We start from the raw sequence: 17,020 nt of genomic DNA on the forward strand, positions 1-17,020 counted from the left end.
CTACACCACTGCAGACGTAGGGACCACCGAGGACTACACCACTGCCAACGTAGGGACCACCGAGGACTACACCACTGCCAATGTGGGGACAACCAAGGACTACACCACTGCAGAGGACTACAGCACTGCAGACATAGGGACCACCGAGGACTACACCACTGCCAATGTGGGGACAACCAAGGACTACACCACTGCAGAGGACTACAGCACTGCAGATCTGGGGACCACCGAGGACTACACCACTGCAGACCCGGGGACCACCGAGGGCTATACCACTGCAGATGTAGGGACCACCAAGGACTACACCACTGCCAACGTGGGGACCACCGAGGACTACATTACTGCAGACATGGGAAACACAGAGGACTATACCATGGCCAACCCGGGGACCACGGAGGACCATACCACTGCAGACGTGGGGAACACCGAGGACTATCCCACTGCAGACCTAGGGACCACGGAGGACCATACCACTGCAGACGTGGGGACCACTGAGGCCCATACCACTGCAGACCCGGGGACCACCGAGGACTATACTACTGTGGACCCGGAGACCACAGAAGACCATACCACTGCAGACCTGGGGACCAACAATGACCATACCACTGCAGAGGTGGGGACCACTGAAGACTCTTTTACTGCAGACCCGGGGACCACCAAACACTACACCAGTAAACATCCAGACACTCGCCCTGAGGGAACAGATTCAGTAACCTCAGTGAAACCCACTAGGCGGCTGACACCTATCGGAATCATCCTCATCTCCCTGGCCGCCACCACAGTGGCAGTTTCACTCTTTGTTGGACTTGGCTTCTTTGTGGTGAGTATTGGCCCAGGAATGTGAAGGTCATTATAGGAAAAAGGGTATCTGAGAAGAGGATGTGGGCATGAGGAGTTGAGGCATGATAAATTGTCAGAGGTGAGGAAACCTACATAAAGCTTTGGAAAGACAGAGGGAGGTAGATGGGGAGAAAGGAGAGGAGCAAGAAGCATAAAAAATGAGGACAGAACTAAGGAAGAGAGTAAGGTGTTAGAGACAGAGGGGGACATAAAGAAAGAGGGAAGGGGAAGAGAGTATGGAGGAAGATAAAGCAGACAGAAAAAGGAAAATAAAAGCACAAATACAGTAAGGCATGGTGAGAGTTAGAAAAAGGCATAAACCATTATGTATAAATAGATATAAAAATTTGGAAATTTTCATAAAAATACAAGAAATTGGTGGTAAGAGGAAAGGATGAAATAGAAACATTTTGAATGGCCCACTCATCTCAAAAACAATGTTATTTTGTTTTGATTACCACCCACTCTGAAATTCTGCAGGAGATTTTTTAAAACCAGGTTTGAGTAGATTTTTATGAGCATGGCTACTCTATATTGGAGAGACAATTGGTGAGAGCTCTCACAGTGGGGCTCTAGGTATGTTTTGTCCTCTGAGGGGCTCCATTGTTTCTACAAGAGAAGATAAAGACTCTATGCCAGCCTTGTTGCTTGCTCGTATTGACTTTTGGTCTAAGACCTAAGCCTTCAAGGTCTGACTTCTGCTGGATAGGGAAGGCCTGGTCCTTTTTGGCCATCCTGACCTAAGAATTAAGTTCCCATTGAAATCTTAACAAGTGGCAGCTTACATGAGGAGCTAGCTCACGCAGGTCATTAAGCCTCATTAAGTCTTTTGGTCATTGATGCTACTGTGCACTGACCTCTGCCCCAAGAGGCAAACCCATAGCTTGGGATCAATTTGTAAGTATGATGTAAGCCAAAAAGAATGCATTATTCAGTTGGGGTGTTCATGTTTAATTCCACCAGAATCACACTATGAAACTAGAACATTCTGATGTCACACTATGAAACTAGAACATTCTGATGAATGTCTGACAAGAGGAAAACGAGAATAATAGCCTGTATAAGTACTTGATACACATGTGAGTCACACTGAGTATTTACTGGTAGAGGGAGGACCCTCTTGACTTCACTGTTACACGAACAAGTGGATTTCTAATTATGTGGATCACTATGAAAATTCAGACACTCTTGCTCCAGGTTGGTAGATAGTTTCTGCCCTCCAACCCAGGCCTCTAAGAGCTGATACAGAGCAGTCACTAGCTATGGCACTTTCTTAACTTCTTATAAAGACTAAAAACAAGAGATGGTTCAAAAGGCTCAGAGTACAGGGAGTAAGAGGAAAATTTGTATTCTCAAACTTGCTAATTGTTATAAACATTTAACCAAAAAATGTTTAAAGGATAAGAATTATCTTATATCTATATTTTCATCTTACCCTCTAATTCGATTTATCAAAGTAGTTTTATTTTCCCTATGTGACTTCAAATTTTTTGGAAATTATGTACCTCTACAGGTAAGTGTCAAGCTCTAAAGAAAATGGCAAACTAGGAAGGAGTCATAGAGCTGGGAGCTGGGAATAGGAGCTTGGTAACTCACCACAAGAGAGGAACTCTCCTAAAACTAAACCACTTTTTTCTCCTCTAGAAAAATTGTTTCCTGCAGCCATTAAATCCACCCACCAGAGTTATCTATTTTCCCCATGCCATGGACTGGAGTGCACCATGAAGCAGATTCCGGCAGTAACTATAATGGGTTCTAGAGCAAATTAGACTGCCATCAGTCTCTGCAAAACCATGAAGCATGATAGGCGTCCTCAGACCTCCACTCTTTTCCCCCATTCCCGAGCCCTGAGAAAGGGCTTTAGATGAGAAACTTAGCTGGCTCTAGGAATAAGCACATCAGGGACACCCAGAAGGTTGCCTGTCTGCTCTGAGTATCCCCTAATTCTGTCTGGCCATATTTGCTTCCTCAGGAAAATTGCCTTAACCTATCTACCAGGTTTAATCATGAAAACTATTTGAGGGAGACAGACACAACTCAGGTATAAGAGATACTCATTAATTCTGATCAAAGAAATAAAGTAAATGTTTGTGTCTTTCTGTGTAGGTCTTATATCTAAATTCATTCATTTAACAAAATGGTGGAGTGTCCAACATGGGGCAAACACTCTAACCATTTCTGTCTGCCCAATCTGAATCTGTGTACTTGAAGAATATAGTATTCTGGTCTCTCAAGAGTACTACTCCCAAGTCCTCTCCACACCCAGGCCAAAGGATTATGTTTATAAGATGTAGCTAATTGGTCATTCAACAAATATCCAGTGAGCACCTACAGTAGGGACAGGCCACTGTAGCAAATACCTGAGTTTCATCTCTGCCATAGTGTGAAATGAAGGGCAAAGTCTGACCCGACCTCTGACTTGGTAGAATATCTATGCCTATATGAGTCACTCAGGGAAGAATTTCTTTCATGAAAAAGCCTAGAAATGATGCTTAAGATGACTAAGACCACAGACAAGGCCCAAGTATCAAAGATAACAGCTCCCTGAGGAGTTTAGGACAAAAAGCAAAGAGTAAAGATATTTGAAGATGGTTGATTTTTTGTTGCCCACCCAGCCACTATTGCCAGCATCACTGCAACCTTTTCATAATGGAATTATAGTGTTATGGTCTAGAATCAGAAACATAGAGTAAATTACTAAACTCTAGCTTAAGTCTGTTTCCAAAATTCACATAATGGCTATTATTCAAGTGTTGTCACTACCATTTGAGTAAGACACAAATTGCTTACTAGATAATGCTCAACACAGACGGTACACTGATGATTTTTATGAGATGACCATGGATATGTTTGGTCTATCAGTGTACTAGGGCACCAAGAAGCTAAAAGACTCAGAGATTCATCACCAGCTAGCTCAGTACTGTTGGAGCAAGTTCCCTAACTTCTCAGAGCCTCTTCCAATCTTTAACATGAAAAAACTTATTTAATAAATAATTATGTGTTACTTATTCAGTCATTTCTGAAAATGTTAAGACAGTCCTTGTTCTGGGGGGCCTGGGTGGCTCAGCTGTTAAGCGACTGCCTTTGGCTCAGATCATGATTTCTGGGATCGAGCCCCACATCAGGCTCCCTGCTCAGCAGGAAGCCTGCTTTTCCCTCTCCCACTCCCCCTGCTTGTGTTTCCTCTCTCACTGTGTCTCTCTGTCAAATAAATAAAATCTTAAAAAAAAAAAAAGAACAGTCCTCATTCTATTCTTGTTAGTCTGTGACAATTGTAAAGTCTGATCATGCTTATTAATTTTATGTTGGTTTTACATCGGTCATAATAGGATCCAGAAAATGCTTACATTATGAGGATTTTAAAAATTACCACCTAAAGAAAACATATGTGGCAGAAATACCTATTTGCTATCCAAATTCCATTCTTTGTTTCATACTTGGGGAACCCAAGTTTGTGTTGGGTGGCAATGTTCCCATTTCCCAGTGTCCATTGCAGCCAAGTGTGGAGATGAGATATGGTTCTGGCCAATGAAATGCAGGCAGAAGCCTCTGGGGCCATGTTCCCCCTAAAATGAAATGGCAGACCGTGACCAGGAGAAAACACTTCACCCCTTCAGCCTTCACTCTTCTTTTCACCTGAAATATAAGTATGAGACCTAGAGATGCAGCAAGCATACTGAGACCAAGAGGAGACATGTGAGAAGGTGAAGGCTGTCATGCTGAGAGTGGAGTAAAGAAATCATTTGGGTCCCAGGTGGTGCTGTTGCGGCCTTGTTGCTGCTCCAGACCCTTCATATATGAGACAAGTAATGTGCTGCAGCTTAGTTAGATGGTATTCTGTAATTCCAGCAAATGGAATCCTAACTGGTATGACATGCTTTTAAAATATCATAAAGAACATGTGGACTACCATGGCCCCCATTTCAGGAAACACCATGGTAGGTCCTTTCTAGGCTAAGTGCTAAAGCATATTATACTCATTATGACACTTATGATTTGTTGTATGTATCTATGCATGCCATCTCTTTAGATATACAACTTGTCCTTTCATGTGAGTCCAGCCCCACTCAGCTAATCCTCCTGTTTTCTTTATAAAGTCCAGTGTGGAGAAGAATTCTTTAGGTATTGTTTAGGAGTGGTACCAAATCCAGTTGACCCCAACTGGCACATGCTGTTACTATGCTGCCCAGATTAAGAAGACCAGGCAAGCACACACCTTACAGAATTGTGCCTGAACAGGATTTATGCCTGGTTTGGCAAGCCACTCCTCATAAAAATGTGTGTGAATGCACATTCTGGTCCCATCACCTTCCTTTGCAAACAAGAATACTTGTGAAGTTATCCAGCAATAATGACTCAACATCCCCCCCTACAGAAGTATTGTTTGATAACTTAGTGAACACATAATTGTTTTTTAAATCTAGTCATGACCATTCCTGTGATTTACCTACAAGTCCTCTCTGTAGTCTCTCTATATTTATTTCTTTTATGGAACTGATCACAAGCTGAACTTATCTTTACTTGTGTTTTAATTTATTTATCCCATCTCTATCTCCTTTCACTAGAATCTTAGTTCTTTGAGAATAAGGATCTTGAGAGCAATACATGGAAAGATTAAGCATTCAGTAATCTGTGCTTCATTAGTCCTAAGATGCACATTTTCCCCCATTGCATATAGTTTAAAATGGAGTTTAAAATGGAAAAGTGTCTTACCACTGATGGCATGTCATAGTTTAGTTGGTGGCACTTTTTCTTTCTTAGTGGGACATGTGGTGCATATTGAATTCAGTATCATCCTAGATTTGATGATTTATTTTGGAATAAATAAATGAAAGTATACTTTCTTTTGGTGTTATTTCTTCAGTTTTCACCTTGTTTGGAAACAAATTAAAATTCCTTTATAAGCATCTAGTATGTGCTGGGAATTCTTTTGAGAACAAAGATGGCAGACTAACAGATGTGAACAACATAACCCTTGCCTCAAAGAAAAGAAAATCAACAAATTATTGGGAAGGCAAACAGGTATAGCCACTCTAGAAAACAGTATGGAGTTTCTTCAAAAAGTTAATACTACATCAGAAGCTAATGATGTTCTGTATGGTGACTAACATAACATAATAAAAAAAAGTTTTGGAGGAGGAGTCAAGATGACAGAGAAGTAGCAGGCTGAGATGACATCGGGTAGCAGGAGATCAGCTATCTAGCTTATTAAACCATTCCAAACACCTACAAATCCAACAGGAGATCGAAGAGAAGAGCAGCAATTCTAGAAACAGAAAATTGACCACTTTCTGAAAGGCGGAGAAGTGAATCCAAAGCGATGGGAAGATAGACCACGGCAGGAGGAGCCGGCTCCCAGCAAGCAGTGGAGCAACAGAGCACAAAATCAGAACTTTTAACAGTCTGCGCCACAGAAGGACATCACTCCACAGGCTAAACTGGGGTGAAGCCCACGCATAAACAGCGTGGTCTCGGTCCCGCAGGGTCACAGAAGGGTCAGGGGTGTCTGAGTGTTGCAGAGCACGCAGGTATTAGAGCAGGGAAGCTGGCTACAGAGACAGAGCTGAGGAGTGAGCTCGCAACTCGGGGTTACTTTATCATGATCCATGGCACAGGCCACTGCTCTGTGAGCAAGGACCCCACAAGATCCGGGGAGACAACCCTGGAAGAGTTCAGGGATCTGCAGGGTTCGGAAACTCCAGGCAGGGCTGTGTGCCAGAGACAGAGATGCTTGGTCACAGGCTGGGTAAGCTTGGAGCGCAGCTGGAGGCCAGGGAGACAGGAGTGATTGAGCGCTTTTCTCTGAGGGCGCACTGAGGAGTGGGGCCCCGAGCTCTCGGCTCCTCCGGGTCGGAGATTGGGAGCCGCCATTTTCATTCCCGTCCTCTGGAACTCTACGGAAAGCATTCAGGGAACAAAAGCCCCCGAAAGCGAACCTTAGCAGTTTACTTAGCCTGACCCCTGGTAAGGGCGGGACAATTCCGCCTCGGGCAAAGACACTTGAGAAGCACTACAACAGGCCCCTCCCCAAGAAGAACAGCAAGAAATCCATCCATGACCAAGTTCACTTACTAAGGAGAAGAGCAGAATTCCAGAGGAGGAGGAAGCAAAGCACGGAATTCATGGCTTTCTCCCCATGATTCCATAGTCTTGCAAAGTTAATTATTTTTAAACTTATTTTTTCTTCGCTAATTTTTTTAACTTTTACCCTTTCCTCTTTTAACGTTTTTTAACTAGTTTATCTTAATAATACCTTTCAAAAAAATATTTTTTTGAACCTTCATTATTATAGTCGTATTTTATCCTTCGTTGTATCTAACTTTATTTTTTGTATACACATGGGTTTTTTCTCCTAAAAAAATGTGGGATACAACTTCTTCTAATAGATCAAATATACCCTAAATCTAGCACAGGGCTTTGCTCTGGTCTCCAGTCTGAGCAAATTCTCTCGACTTTCTTTTTCGTTATTCTCCAACCAACTTATTTTATCAACTCCCTTCTTGGAAATTAAATTTTTTTTTTCATCTTTATAGTCATATTCCATTCCTTCATCGTGTTTAGCCTTATATGTTTTTCATTCTTTAAAATTTTGGGAGGTAGTTTCTCCTAAGAGACCAAAATACTCCCCAAATTAAGTGGGTGACCCTGTTTTATTCACCAGTCTAATATATATATTTCTTCTTTTTTATATTTTTTCTTTTTTTATTTAAAATTTTTTTTTCTGAACTTATTTTTACCCCATTTCTTCCTCCCCCATGATTTGGGTCTCTTCTGATTTGGATAAAGCATATTTTACTCGGGCCATTGCCACCCTTTTAGTATTTTATTTGCTCCTTCATATATTTTTATCTGGAGAAAATAACAGGGCATAAAAACTCACCACACACACACACACACACAAAAGTACAAGAGGCAGTACCGAAGACCAGGGACCTAATCAATATGGACATTGGTAATATGTCAGATCTAGAGTTCAGAATGACGATTCTCAAGGTGCTAGCCGGGCTCGAAAAAGGGAAGATATTAGAGAAACCTGTCTGGAGAAATAAAAGCCCTTTCTGGAGAAACAAAAGAACCAAAATCTAACCAAGTTGAAATTAAAAAAGCTATCACTGAGGTGCAATAAAAAATGGAGGCTCTTACTGTTAGGATAAATGAGGCAGAAGAGAGAATTAGTGATATAGAAGACCAAATGACAGAGAATAGAGAAGCTGAGCAAAAGAGAGACAAACAACTACTGGACCATGAGGGGAGAATCAGAGAGATAAGTGATACCTTAAGATGAAACAACATTAGCATAATTGGGATTCCAGAAGAAGAAGAAAGAGAGAGGAGAACAGAAGGTATATTGGAGAGAATTATTGGAGAGAATTTCCGTCATATGGCAAAGGTAAAAAGCATCAAAATCCAGGAGACACAGAGAACCCCCCTCAAAATCAATAAGATTAGGTCCACGCCCATCATCTAATAGTAAAATTTACAAGTCTTAGCGACAAAGAGAAAATCCTGAAAGCAGCCTGGGACAAGAAGTCTCTAACATACAATGGTAAAAATATTAGATTGGCAGCAGACTTATCCACAGAGACCAGGCAGGGTAGAAAGAACTGGCATAATATATTCAGAGCACTAAGTGAGAAAAACATGCAGCCAAGAATACTATATCCAGCTAGGCTGTCAAAGAAAATAGAAGGAGAGATTAAAAAGCTTCCAGGACAAACAAAAACTAAAAGAATTTGTAAACACCAAACCAGCTCTACAGTAAATATTGAAAGCGGTCCTCTAAGCAAAGAGAGAGCCTTAAAGTAGTAGACCAGAAAGGAATAGACAACATACAGTAACAGTCACCTTACAGGCAATACAATGGCACTAAATTCATATCTGTCAATAGTTACCCTGAATGTAAATGGGCTAAATGTCCCAATCAAAAGACACAGGGTATCAGATTGGATAAAAGAACAAAACCTATCAATATGCTGTTTACAAGAAACTCATTTTAGACCCAAGGACACCACCAGATTTAAAGTGAGGGAGTGGAAAACATTTTACCATGCTAATGGACATCAAAAGAAAGCTGGTGTGGCAAACCTTATATCAGATCAATTAGATTTTAAGCCAAAGACTATAGTAAGAGATGAGAAAGGACACTATATCATACTCAAAGGGTCTGTCCAACAAGAAGATCTAACAATTTTAAATACTTATGCCCCTAAGTTGGGAGCAGACAACTACATAAACCAATTAATAACAAAATCAGGGAAACACATTGACAATAATACACTAATAGTAGGGGACTTTAACACCCCCCCTCACTGAAATGGACAGATCATACAAACAAAACATAACAAGGAAATTAAGGCCTTAAATGACACACTGGACCAGATGGACATCACAGATATATTCAGAACATTCCATCCCAAAACAGCAGAATACACATTCTTCTCTAGTGCACATGGAACATTCTCCAGAATAGATCACATCCTGGGACATAAATCAGGTCTCAACCAGTATCAAAAGATTAGGATCATTCCCTGCATATTTTCAGACCACAATGCTCTGAAGCTAGAACTCAATCACAAGAGGAAATTTGGAAAGAATCCAAATACATGGAGAATAAAGAGCATCCTACTAAACAATGAAGAAATTAAAGAAGAATTGAAAAAATTCCATGAAAAAATTCATGGAAACATATGATAATGGAAACACAATGGTTCAAAATCTGTGGGACACAGCAAAGACAGTCCTGAGAGGAAAATATATAGGGTACAAGCCTTTCTCAAGAAACAAGAAAGGTCTCAAATACACAACCTAACCCTACACCTAAAGGAGCTGGAGAAAGAACAAAAAAGAAAGCCTAAACCTAGCAGGAGAAGATCAGAGCAGAAATCAATGAAATAGAAACCAAATAAACAATAGAACAAATCAACGAAACTAGGAGTTTGTTCTTTGAAAGAATTAATAAGATTGAAAAACTCCTGGCCAGACTTATCAAAAAAAAAAAAAAAAAAAAAAAAAGAGAGAGAGAGAGAGAGAAAGGATGAAAATCAATAAAATAATGAATGAAAGAGGAGAGATCACAACCAACACCAAAGAAATACAAACAATTATAGGAACATACTATGAGCAACTATACACCAGCAAATTTGACAATCTAGAAGAAATGGATGCATTCCTAGAGACATATAAACTACCACAACTGAACCAGGAAGAAATAGAAAACCTGAACAGACCCATAACCAGTAAGGATATTGAAGCAGTCATCAAAAATCTCCCAACAAACAAGAGCCCAGGGCCAGACGGCTTCCTAGGGGAATTCTAACAAACATTTAAAGAAGAATTAATACCTATTCTCCTGAAAGTGTTCCAAGAAATAGAAATGGAAGGAAAACTTCCAAACTCATTTTATGAGGCCAACATTACCTTGATCCCAAAACCAGACAAAAACCCCATCAAAAAAGAGAATTACAGACCAACATCCCTGATGAACACAGACGTGAAAATTCTCACCAAAATACTAGCCAATAGGATCCAACAGTAAAAGAATTATCCACCATGACCAAGTGGGATTTATTCCAGAGCTGCAAGGTTGGTTCAACATCTGTAAATCAATCAATGTGATACAATACATTAATAAAAGAAAGAACAAGAACCATAGGTACTCTCAATACATGCTGAAAAAGCATTTGACAAAGCATAGCATTCTTTCCTGATCAAAATTCTGCAAAGTGTAGGGATAGAGGGTACATACTTTAATATGATCAAAGCCATCTATGAATAACCCACTGCAAATATCATTCTCAATGGAGAAAAACTGAGAGCTTTTCTGCTAAGGTCAGGAAAACAGCATGGATGTCCATTATTACCACTGCTATTCAACATAGTACTAGAAGTCCTAGCCTCAGCAATCAGACAACAAAAAGAAATTAAAGGCATCTGAATCTGCAAAGAAGTCAAACTCTCACTCTTTGCAGATGATATGATACTATATGTGGAAAACCCAAAAGACTCCACTCCAAATCTGCTAGAACTTGTACAGGAATTCAGTAAAGTGTCAGGATATAAAATCAATGCACAGAAATCAGTTGCATTTCTTTACACCAACAACAAACAGAAGAAAGAGAAATTAAGGAATCAATCCCATTTACAATTGCACCCAAGACCATAAGATACCTAGGAATAAACCTAATCAAAGAAGCAAAGAATCTATACTCAGAAAACTATAAAGCACTCATGAAAGAAATTGGGGAAGACACAAAGAAATGGAAAAATGTTCCATGCTCATGGATTGGAAGAACAAATATTGTGAAAATGTCTATGCTTCCTAGAGCAATCTACACATTTAATGCAATCCCTATCAAAATACCACCCACTTTTTTCAAAGAAATGGAACAAATAACCCTAAAATTTGCATAGACCAGAAAAGACCTCAAATAGCTAGAGGAATATTGAAAAAGAAAGCCTAAGTTGGTGGCATCACCATTCCAGACTTCAAGCTCTATTACAAAGCTGTCATCATCAAGACAGTATGGTACTGGCACAAAAACAGACACATAGATCAATGGAACAGAATAGAGAACCCAGAAATAGACCCTCAACTCTATGGTCAACTAATCTTCAACAAAGCAGGAAAGAATGTCCAATGGAATAAAGACAGTCTCTTCAACAAATGGTGTTGGGAAAATTGGAGAGCCACATGCAGAAAAATGAAACTGGACCATTTTCTTACACCACACATGAAAATAGACCCCAAATGGATGAAGGACCTCAATGTGAGAAAGGAATCCATCAAAATCCTTGAGGAGAACACAGGCAGCAACCTCTTCGACTTCAGCTGCAGCAACTTCTTCCTAGAAACATCGCCAAAGGCAAAGGAAGCAAGGTCAAAAATGAACTATTGGGACTTTATCAAGATCAAAAGCTTTTGCACAGCAAAGGAAACAGTTAACAAAACCAAAAGAAAACTGACAGAATGGGAGAAGATATTTGCAAATGACGTATCAGATAAAGGTCTAGTATCCAAAATCTATAAAGAACTTTTCAAACTCAACACCCAAAGAACAAATAATCCAATCAAGAAATGGGCAGAGGGGGCACCTGGGTGGCTCAGTGGGTTAAGCTTCTGCCTTCTGCTTAAGTCATGATCTCAGGGTCCTGGGATCAAGCCCCTCATCGGGCTCTCTGCTCAGCAGGGAGCCTGCTTTCCCCCTCCCCCATTCTTCCTGCCTCTCTGCCTACTTGGGATCTCTCTCTCTCTTCTGTCAAATTAAAAAAAAAAAGAAAAAGAAATGTGCAGAGGACATGAACAGACATTTCTGTAAAGAAGACATCCAGATGGCCAACAGACATATGAAAAAGTGCTCCACATCACTCAGCATCAGGGAAATACAAATCAAAACCACAATGAGATACCACCTCACACCAGTCAGAATGGCTAAAATTAACAATTCAGGAAATGACAGATGCTGGCAAGGATGCGGAGAAAGAGAACCTTCCTACACTGTTGGTGGGAATGCAAGCTGGTGCAACCACTCTGGAAAACAGCATGGAGGTTCCTCAAAAAGTTGAAAATAGAGGTACCCTATGACCCAGCAATGGCACTACTGGGTATTTACCCTAAAGATACAAACGTAGTGATCTGAAGGGGCACTTGCACCCGAATGTTTATAGCAGCAATGTCCACAATAGCTGAACTATGGAAAGAACCTAGATGTCCATCAACAGATGAATGGATAAAGAAGATGTGGTATATATACACAATGGAATACTATGCAGCCATCAAAAGAAATGAAATCTTGCCATTTGCAATGACATAGATAGAACTAGAGGGTATTATGCTGAGCGAAGTAAGTCAGTCGGAGAAAGACAACTATCATAAGATCTCCCTGATATGAGGAAGTGGAGATGCAATGTGGGGGGTTTAGGGGGTAGGAAAAGAATAAATGAAACAAGATGGGATTGGAAGGGAGACAAACCATAAGAGACTCTTAATCTCACAAAACAAACAGGGTTGCCAGGGAAAGAGGGGTAGGGAGAGGGTGGTGGGGTTATGGATATTGGGGAGGGTATGTGCTATGGTGAGTGCTGTGGAGTGTGTAAACCTGGCGATTCACAGACCTGTACCCCTGGGGCTAATAATACAGTATATATAAATTTTAAAAAATAAAATATGCAGTTAACAAAAGTTAAAAATAGAATCACCCTATGATCTAGCAATTGCATTACTAGGTATTTACCCAAAGGATAAAAAAATACTGATTTTAAGGAACACATGCACCCCAATATTTATAACAGCATTATCTATAATAGCAAAATTATGGAAATGGCCAAATATCCATTGATTGATGAATGGATAAAGAAGATGTAAGATATTTCTCTCTCTCTCTCTCTCTCTCTCACACACACACACACACACACACACACATATTACTCAGCCATAACAAAGAATGAAATCTTGCCATTTGCAATGACATGGTTGGAGCTAGAGAGCATTATGCTTATTTCTAATAAGTCAGTCAGAGAAAGAAAATACCATATGATTTCACTCATAGGTAGAATTTAAGAAACAAAATAAGCAAAGGAGAATAAAAGAGAGAGGCAAACCGAGAAACAGATCTTTTTTTTTTTAAATTTATTTATTTATTTAACATAGAGAGAGAGAGAGAGAGAGAGATTGGGCACAAGCAGGGGGAAGAGCAGGCAGAGCAGGCAGAGGGAGAAGCAGGCTCCCTGCCAAGCAAGGACCCCGATGCAGGACTCGATTCTAGGACTCTAGGATCATGACCTGAGCTGAAGGCAGACACTTAACTGACTGAGCCACCCAGGCATCCCAAGAAACAGAGTCTTAACTATAAAGCACAAACTAATGGTTACCATAGGGAAGAGGGGGTAGGAGGATGGGTGAAATAGGTGATGGGGATTAAAGAGTACACTTGTGATGAGCACTGGGTGATGTACGAATAGCTATATTGAATCGCCATATTGTACATCTGAAACTAATATCACACTGTAGGTTAACTAACTAGAATTTATCTATTTTTATTTTTTAATTTGTTTTAGAGAGAGAAAGAAGTGGGGGAGAACAGAGGGAGGGGAAGAGAGAGAAACTCAAGCGGGCTCCATGGCCAGTGTAGAGCCCAACACAGGGCTCAATCTCACAACCATGAGATCATGACCTGAGTGGAAATCAAGAGTCAGATGCTTGGGGGCCTAGGTGGCTTGGTCACTTAAGCGTCTACCTTTGGCTCAGGTCATGATCCTGGGGTCCTGGGATTGAGCCCTTTGTCAGGTTCCCTGCTCAGTGGGGAGCCTGCTTCTCCCTCTCCCTCTGCTGCTACCCCTGCTTGTGTTCTCTCCCCCCTCTCTCTCAAGTAAAATAAATAAAATCTTTTAAAAAGGGGGGTGTGGTGCCTGGGTGGCTCAGTGGGTTAAAGCCTCTGCCTTCGGCTCAGGATCTCAGGGTCCTGGGATCAAGCCCCGCATTGGGCTCTCTGCTCAGCAGGGAGCCTGCTTCCCTTCCTCCTCTCTCTGCCTGCCTCTCTGCCTACTTGTGATCTCTGTCTGTCAAATAAATAAATAAAATCTTTAAAAAAATTGAAAAATTAAAATTAAAAAAAAAGAAAAAGGTGAGACACTTAACCGACTGAGCCATCCAGGTGCCCACTAACGGGAATTTAAACAAAAACTTTAAAAAGAAAAGAAAACCACCAATTACAGTATAATGTGCTAAGTGCTATAATAGAGGTAAATATTGCTGTGGAGCCCAAATGAGGGGCATCCCTCCACCATTGCAAACTCAAGAAAGCTTTTCAGAGAAAGAGATAACTGACCTGGAATTTATGACATATTTCTGGGCATTTTTGCTACTTTCACGTGTTGTCTTTTTTGATCCTCATATCAACTCTGTGACATAGGAAAATCATCCTGTCTTAGAAACACAGACTGAGGTTCAGAGAAGTTAAATAAATTGTCCCCCCATCATATGAATGGTAGGTGGTACAGCAGGGCAGAAGTGGGTAGAGTAAACCTCTGGTCTTCTGGCTCCAGGGGCGTTTGCTTTTTACCTCATTAGAGCTGAGTTTCAAGTGATGAACAACCCCTCGGCATCCTCCTCATAAAAATCCTCCTTTAGGCTTATGATGAGAGGCCCTTGGATCTTTCCTTTTATCAGTTTTAGGTTTGAGCAAAGCAAGAGAAACCAGACATAGTCCCCATTCCTAAGGATCCCTAGCTCAAAAAGGAGTTGTAGACACACACACACAAAAGAGCCATCATTATGTGTACAAAGGATGGTAGGAAAGGTGTCATCAGTTTTGAGATTTACAGTTTATATTTGCCTTGAATAGTGTGTTCTGCTCTTAAAAATATTTGCAACATCTCAGATACCATTCTTTTTTCTAAATTTTATTTATTTATTTGACAGATGGAGATCACAAGTAGGCAGAGAGGCAGGCAGAGAGAGAGAGAAGAGGAAGCAGGCTCTGTTTAGCTATCCATCAGGTCTTGACTGAGTATACATACGCAAGTTACTATGTGTGGCTCTGGAGGACATAGTGGAAAGCCATAAAGCAATTTCTACCATCAAGATGGCTGATGGAAGCTAATGGACATGTCTGTCATGTAGATGTAAAAGTTGTGAAATGCCTTAGCGTTCCACACCCTCTTTGGGAAATTCAAGACATTGCAGTAATGATGTTTATCATCAGTAATGTAACCATACAAGGAAGGTAAGTTACAAATGCACCCCTGAGCAGAGGCATTAATGCTGAGACCACAGCTGACCCATTCTTTCTCATTTTTATTACTATGCACTGCTTGTGTCTAGCTGCTGGCAGTTGATACCTGATTTATAAAGGAAGCTGAGGCACAATACAGTGTTGGATACTGGATCACAGAAACTATAACTATTTTAAAAAACAGAACTCATGGGGTACCTGGCTGGCTCAGCTGGTAGAGCATGCAACTCTTGATCTCAGGATTGTGAGTTCAAACCCGGCACTGGACATACAGATTACTTAAAAAACAAAACAAAACAAAACAAAACAAAAAAACCCAACTCACTAGTAAAGTCAAATAAATACCATGAATGTTAGAGTTGATGAAAAATGGCTGTTAAAGGGGTACCTGGGTGGCTCAGTCAGTTAAGCATCTGCCTTTACTTCAGGTCATGATCCCAGGGTCCTGGAATTGAGCCCTGCTTTTGGCTCCTTACTCGGCAGGGATCCTGCTTCTCTCTCTCCCTTTCCTCCCTGTTCATGCTTTCTCTCAGTATCTCTGTCTTTCTCTCTCTCTCTCAAATAAATAAATAAATAAAATCTTTAGAAAAATGGCTACTAGAATACTTTGGATATGGTTAAGTTGTTAAATTGATATGGATGAAGATTTAATTAGAATCTATATTCAGCATGGGAGAAGAGGTAGTGGGGAGGAACACAATGACGGTCAAATGTCAAAGAAACTGCAGAAATAGCACCCATGGCAACAAATGGACTGGACAGAAGAGAGATTCCTGGACTACCTGTATCTTCCTGAAGAAATGGGTTTTAAAAATTGAGTTATAATTGACATATAAAATGATATTAGTTTTCATACTTGTATAGATTGTGAAATGATCACCACAATAAATCTAGCTAACATCTATCACCACACACAGTTACACATTTTTCTTGTGTTGAGAACTTTTAAGATGTATTGTCATAGCAACTTTCAAATATACAATGCTATAGTCATGGTGCTGTTTGGACTTGTTTTATAACTGGAAGTTGGTACCTTTGGGCCACCTTCTTCCATTTCACCTACCCCTTGGACTCTGGCAACCACAAATTTGTTCTCTGTATCTTTGAGTTCAGCTTTTGTTTTGTTTTGTTTTTAGATTTCACATGTAAGTGAGATCATATGATATTTGTTTTCCTCTACCTGGCCTATTTCACTCAGCATAATGCCCTTGAAGTTCATCCATGTTGTCTCAATGGCAGAACTTCCTTCTTTTTATGGCTGAATAATATTCCATTGCATTATACACCACAACTTCTTTTTTTTAATTTTTTTAAATTTTTATTTATTTATTTGACAGAGAGAGAGATCACAAGTAGACAGAGAGGCAGGCAGAGAGAAGGGAGAAGCGGGCCCCCGGCCGAGCAGAGAGCCCGATGTGGGGCTCGATCCCAGGACCCTGAGATCATGACCT

The 17,020-nt window shown here is 40.6% G+C and overlaps 1 protein-coding gene across 1 annotated transcript; it reads left to right on the forward strand.

Moving 5' to 3' along the window:
- Positions 1-53: 53 nt before the first annotated feature.
- On the forward strand, positions 54-844 carry LOC116863364 (protein PBMUCL2-like; the record flags this gene model as incomplete). Its single annotated transcript, XM_032850829.1, has 1 exon — positions 54-844. A coding segment is annotated over one exon (791 nt), but the record flags the coding sequence as incomplete, so codon positions are not given.
- Positions 845-17,020: the final 16,176 nt, after the last annotated feature.

This window comes from Lontra canadensis, unplaced genomic scaffold (assembly GCF_010015895.1).
Source record: "Lontra canadensis isolate GAN:19392208 unplaced genomic scaffold, GSC_riverotter_1.0 scaffold978, whole genome shotgun sequence".
In the NCBI taxonomy this organism is placed as follows: Eukaryota; Metazoa; Chordata; class Mammalia; order Carnivora; family Mustelidae; genus Lontra; species Lontra canadensis.